The 6,477-nt window shown below is 40.1% G+C and overlaps 1 protein-coding gene across 1 annotated transcript; it reads right to left on the reverse strand.

Annotated features, from left to right (window-relative positions):
• Positions 1–2,048: 2,048 nt before the first annotated feature.
• On the reverse strand, positions 2,049–6,395 carry LOC118388482 (guanidinoacetate N-methyltransferase). Its single transcript, XM_035777609.2, has 6 exons — positions 6,126–6,395; positions 4,982–5,127; positions 4,822–4,885; positions 4,641–4,708; positions 4,233–4,343; positions 2,049–2,319 (listed from the first exon to the last, which is right to left on the reverse strand). Exons 1-6 carry the CDS (start codon positions 6,298–6,300, stop codon positions 2,179–2,181), a joined length of 705 nt encoding a protein of 234 aa, XP_035633502.1. The 5' UTR covers positions 6,301–6,395; the 3' UTR covers positions 2,049–2,178.
• Positions 6,396–6,477: the final 82 nt, after the last annotated feature.

Genomic DNA, 6,477 nt, shown 5'->3' on the forward strand with positions numbered 1-6,477 from the left:
CTAGCCTATCAGGAAGCAGGGTGGAGCTATTAATATTTTATGGGAAAGTTGATAGGTCTAAACCATTTAACATGTTGGCATAAAAAAAGCTCCCCTTGTGTGATTTGGCAAAATAAATTACATCCAATCTACATAAAATGTTGAATTGTTGCCCTCTTGTGCATATTCTGCAAGAAATGCATGCTCCTTAAATATAAGTTGATATTTGACAAATCTCATTTACCAGGCTCAAGGATTTGTGACCCCATGGTAAATATTTATGGATTCAGTTGAATTCTTGTGAGATCTGTAGGTTGTCTCATATCCCGAGGACCTCTATTTAAAAAAACACTTCATGATTGGGGTGGAAGCTACAAATAACACTTATCTATAACCAGGGCCAATAAGTGAGGCAATGTGCCACGACAACTTATCCATTAATGATTAACAACTTCTCTCGATGGAAAAAGTAACTCTTTACTTAAGGGACTTATTCTGAAGCTTGTCCCACCCAGCCCCTCGGGAAATAATTGTTTTCTTGTCAAGAGAGTGCCATTTTGATTTATATTCAAATGGCAAATTGAAAGCTGTTTAAACAGGCAGCCCAATTCTGATCTTTTGCCCAATTATTTGGCAAAGGAACTGATCTGATTGGTCAAAATACCAATAATTGCTTTTTGAGGTCTGTTCGATTATAAAAGAAATCAAGGTTTGTTGATTTTCGTAAAATTTTCTGAATGCTGTAAAAAATGTAACCTTTATTTAACTAGGCAAGTCGGTTAAGAATACATTCTTATTTACAATGACGGCCAAACCCGGATGACGCTGGGCCAAATGTGTGCCGCCTTATGGGACTCCCAATCACGGCCAGATGTGCCTTACACCGCTGCGACACTTGTAACAGAATAAAACCATTAAGATAAGCAGTAATGGGCAGGTACTACCATCATAGGACTTATCCTTTAAAATATATAACTTGTGTATATTACATTAGTTTTATTTGATTATTTCGTTCCAAGTCATCTCGTCTTTGTAGAGCTGCTGACAAAATCACAGTTTTAGTAGTTTAAAGTAAACAAGGCTTACTTTTATGACTGCTAATCACCAACTATCAATCACTTAGATCATGTATTTTCAGGGTGAGATACTGTTCCTTGAGCAGCAACTGTGTTCTCTCTGTGTCTGCTCAACACAGACCAGACAAGTAGGCGTTCGGGCAACCGAAGCAACTCAGTGTTGGTCCCATGAGCTGAAATAAAAGATCCCAGAAATGTTCCATATGTACAAAAAGCTTCTTAATGTTGTGCACAAATTTGTTTACACCCCAGTTAATGAGCATTTCTCCTTTTCCAAAATAATCCATCCACCTGACAGGTGTGGAATATCAAGAAACTGATTAAACAGCATGATCATTACACAGGTGCGCCTTGTGCTCGGGACAATAAAGGGGACACTTTAAAATGTGCAGTTTTGACAACACAATGCCACAGGTGTCTCAAGTTGAGGGAACGTGCAATTGGCATGCTGACTGCAGGAATATCCAACAGCGCTGTTGGCAGAAAATGTTGTGTTAATTTCTCTACTAGTAACCGCCTTCAATGTTTTAGAATTTGGCAGTAAATCCAACTGGCCTCAGTCGCAGACAATGTTTAACCACACCAGTCCAGGACCTCCACATCTGGCTTCTTCACATGCGGGATCGTGGGGGGGGTGTAAGTGAGTATTTGTCCATAAGTAACCCCTTTTGTGGGGAAAATAACTAAATTCAACTCCCAGCTACATCGCACAGTTCAGGTTTGATCTGATTTAGCTCTAGAGAAACTGCACATCGAGCTCACAGGAAAACTCCAAAACTAAATGGAATTAAAATGATCGGTCAATTAGTTGGTTAATCTCTCAGCACTAATAATTGGACAAAAGATTAGAATTGGGCTGCCTGTGTGGTATGTAAAATGCTTGTTGATGTTGCAACACAGTTAAATGTAATGCATTCTGTGACAAATTGCAAGAGATGCACAATTGTTAAAGAGGGAATACCCAAACAAATTCATTTTGACAGAGGAAAATAGTTCGTGATTTAAATTGGTTTATTGAAAGATGAACATCCCTGAGTGCTTGTGGATTTGACAGTAAACTAATGCGGCTTTTTAAAATACAGGCACTTGAGAAGGCATGACATTGCAGTGGCACCAAGCCATTTCACTCTTTCAGAATGGTGGGAGTAATCATCTTGCGGAAGGCATAGTATTTGCATTCGCTTGGGGGGACAATATCCATGGTTGTGGTGCTAATCATCTCCTTCTTGAAGCCAGCCTCAAGCAGTTGAGGCATCTGGGTCTCCTGAAAATCATTAACACAAAGATATGGTCTGTATTGTGGACCTGCATCACACATTATGGGGCCATTTAACCCTTTACACTTGTGGAAATTGGCCTGTGAATAGTGCCAAATTGAAATGTTTCTATCAGAAGAAACAAAAAGCATATGCATGACCATGGTAGCAATTAAAAGAGAACACTGGAGATTATGGGGAAATGATCAGACAACAGTTCACCTGACTGAATCCAAACAAACTGTTGATTTTATATGCATTTTACATTTACTGTACTTTTCGCAGCTTTCGTCAACAATCTGAAAACACTCTGGATACAATCAGTAACATAAGAACATTCATGACATTTTTGGGGTAGCTGCAACATAACAAAAAAAAAAATCTTACAAGTGTTTGAGTGAGAGGTCTAACTGGTGTCTCCGAGTGGACACTTGTCCAAACTGCACAGTTCCTAAGTAATCAATGCACTTTTATGACTCATGGAAAGAACCTTCAACGATAAGATGCTTGTTTGGGCTCTCGTAGCTTTGCCATTGAGGAACTGAAGCTAGAATACTTGTAGTTGTTTTAAACACAGCGCTGCGTCCCCCCCATTTCCCCCCACAATTACTGTTTACACAATCCAGGAACATTTCATTATAAATCGCAATCTGGGTCAGGTGAGCATCATTTGAAAGCTTATTCAATTGCCAACATGACTAGCGAAGTTATAAAATACGATCTTACAGTGTTAGGCTTTCACAAGGCACTTAAGACAAACAGAAAATACATTTGGTGCGCGCAGAATGGAGTCATGAGTGCATGTTCTCAGCACATTTTCTTCACAATACGACACAGGTTCATTCTGCTCAGGACAACCCAGGGTATGACACATCTTTGTAACTTTACATCAAACATATCGAACATAAATGTTTTGTACTTTAAAATTACATGAGTTTTCAAACATGGAAATGTGAAGTGCACATTTGGACTTAATGTAGGTGTGGTTTGCTTGTATGACATCAAAGCGGTATTTATTATAGTCCTCAACGTCTCATCTTTCAGATCGTTTGATTTACAGCATTCCCCCCACTCAGACAACAAATGTGGGCATCTTTTTGTGTGTGTGGTACACAAGCTTAGAACGGCTGTCAGTTCAATCCCATAAAGCACTGTAAATGGAAGAGCCTGAACTCTGACATTATATATGGCACAGTAGGTTACTGTACAGCCACTAAGTTACAATTGAGGCACTTATCAGTGAACAAATCTGCAATTTTCAACCAGTATACAGGATGATAGGGTCTGTGAGTTTAAAAGGGTTACACAGTTGCAGTTCAGATACAATTTATCATTAACCTTTGTTTAGCCAAGAAAGGTAATTGAGGACAGATTTTCTAACAGTGCCAGGACCAAGTGCAATAAAAATGGTATTAGTAGATATACAGTAATTGGTTTAGTTTGTCTAAGTAATCACCTCACCCCACACAGGAGTGGAATCAATCGAGTTGTGAATTTGATTTTCATAGTTTTGAAATAAAACTGTAGAACATTTGTGATCAAGTGTCGACTTTGAAGTACTGTAAAAAAATAATTTAAAAAAGTGGAAACGTGCAGCAGGAAAATGAGTTAGTACTGTAGCTACAGACATACCAAATAAGCAGAGTGCAACAGAGACATAGTCACTGTACGTTAAACTAACAGGTTAATGGTTGAATGAACATCAAACCAAACAATATTGAGGGCCACAAGTGAAATGACGTAATACCACAGTAACTATCCGTGATATACCTGTAAGTACCATCTGGCAGAAGGGCAGAATGCGTGCTGCGTGCAAAGAAATGAAATGTGTCGAGCCCGAGAAGGAACATGTGTAGCCTACCCATGCACCTCAGAGAGAGAGATTAGGTGTTGATCATTGACTGGCTGAAAGGCGGCTCACCTGGAACATGTTGTCGATGTTGTCATATTTGGTTTTGAGAAGTTCACCCCAGGAGGTCAGGTTACAGTAGGTGAGAACGCCACCTGGCTTCAGCAGCCTGTGGGCATGGCCCTATTGAGACACAATTCAACAATTGCACTATTAATGGAAACGTTAAAATGTCATTGTGGAACGATAGGCAGTGTTTGTTTCAAGTGATAGGGATCGGATTCCATGAAGAAATATCTTATTCGGATTCATGTCTGCCATATGTTTGCATTGGATACAGCTATGATATCATATATGATACCAAACATTTGTGCGTTTTGTAGTCTTTATTACAGGGGGAAATCCCACTCCTCTGTTGGTTCCTGTGCTTTTGCTGATATGTTCATAATGTGCAGCCTTGGTCATCGAAGTGTTACTTACCTTGATGAAGTTAAACTGGTGAGTGTGCCATGTGTCTTCAGACAGAGGGTATGTGTCGTACAGAATGCCTTTGATACAAGAGGCATAATTACAATTACACATACTTGCATATCTAAAGCAATTTACTCACTGAAGAATATACAATAATAGGTATGCCAATAGAATGCATTTTGAAACTTACCATCAAAGTGGTTGTCAGGCAGGCTGCCCACTACCTCCTCCCACAGTCCTTTGAGGGGCACAATCTGTGAGTGGAGAATAATTTAGGTTAATTTCATTCACATTAAAAAGGAGGAAAAAGTCTGAATAGAACCTAATGTGAAGTTGAAGATTTGTCTCACTTTATGTGGCTGAGCCTTGGCCCACTCCTGCAATCTTGCGAACACTCCATCATTGCACTCAATGATCCAGTGCTCCTCGATGGGGAAGGACTCGACTTTAGTTGCCGCGATGGCCATGCCAAACCCAATCTCCAGAACCCGTCCACCTGTGGGACAAAGCAGAACAAGACTCTCAATTTGTGTTTAAGTATCTACCTGTATTGAAGTGTTTTCAACTTTTCTACCTTTATCCCAGTGCTGTGGCACCTTTCACGAAAAGCTAAACTAATAATGCACAATTTGTTTGTCATTTAAGGGTTCTCAAATGAATGTTTGGGGGAAACGGCACGTGATAGATGGCCTGTGGCCACTTGAAGGAGTTCCACAGAGTAGTCTTTCAGTAATGTGTAAAAATAGATTAGAAAAATACCATTTTGTTTTGCCATCACCCTTTAGGCTACTACGCTGTTAGAAACTGGCAAATTTCCACCAAAGAGGTGTATTTTCCAACAGACATTGCCAAAGCAATATAAAGACAAACATACACTATTTACTAGAACTGGTCATATTGTATTTGGAACCAAACAACTGTTCTCATTGGACCACATTCCTCCATGCAGCAACATGGGCGCTATGGTGACGTGAGTGCACAAACTAAACATTTACGCAAATAACGTAGCCTAATGTATATATATTTTTTTAAGTATCAGTGATAATCATGAAACTTCTTGAATGGTATGCGGTAATAAATTATTGACACTCCCCAGCAAGTGCGCATTTGGCACGGTTCAATTGGTAGAGTAACACCTGCTGCAACCACAAGCCATTATATCCAACTCCGCCATGCTTTTAAACATAACGTGCATTGAGAGGAACGTTGCATATAAACTGTAAACGCATTGGTTTCATGAACGTTTCCTAACGTCTCCTGATTGATTGTGATCGTCTGTATTGATTAACCTGTAGCGCTGAATGAATTGTAGCCATTGATTAGGTTATAGGCAAATAGGCTGTCCCTTACGGTCTATTTGTTTTACACATTTGTAAGGAAAATGAATTAGTCAGGTAAAATATTATGGAACTACATCAGAGTACCAAAATACACACAGTCTTGTCGTCCCTATGCGTTCATATGGCCCACTAGCTTGCACATTGTGTGTTGTACCTTTTGAGGAGGCTACAATTGCCAGCGAGTGCATGTACGGAGTCTCCCAACGTTCCATAACGGGCTTGCCCAAAATCTCGAGATGAGTGTCGGTCTCATTGTAACCAGCACCAGCGTCGTGCCAGCCAGCTTTGCAGTCTTCTCCCTTGGAAAATATGGGTTGTGCCGTAGTCATTTTGGTAGTTGGCTTTCTTTATTAGATGGATGGACGGAGTTGCTGTCTCTACGTCGTGGCAGAGGAAGGACAGATTTTGTTGCGGTGGGGATTTATATGGGTCAGAAGTGCTGACTGTGCAAGACGTCAACGAGGCGTAAGCATAGACGTTAGGCTTACTACTGTTGTTCAATAAGT

This window comes from Oncorhynchus keta, chromosome 1, assembly GCF_023373465.1.
Source record: "Oncorhynchus keta strain PuntledgeMale-10-30-2019 chromosome 1, Oket_V2, whole genome shotgun sequence".
Classification (NCBI taxonomy): Eukaryota; Metazoa; Chordata; class Actinopteri; order Salmoniformes; family Salmonidae; genus Oncorhynchus; species Oncorhynchus keta.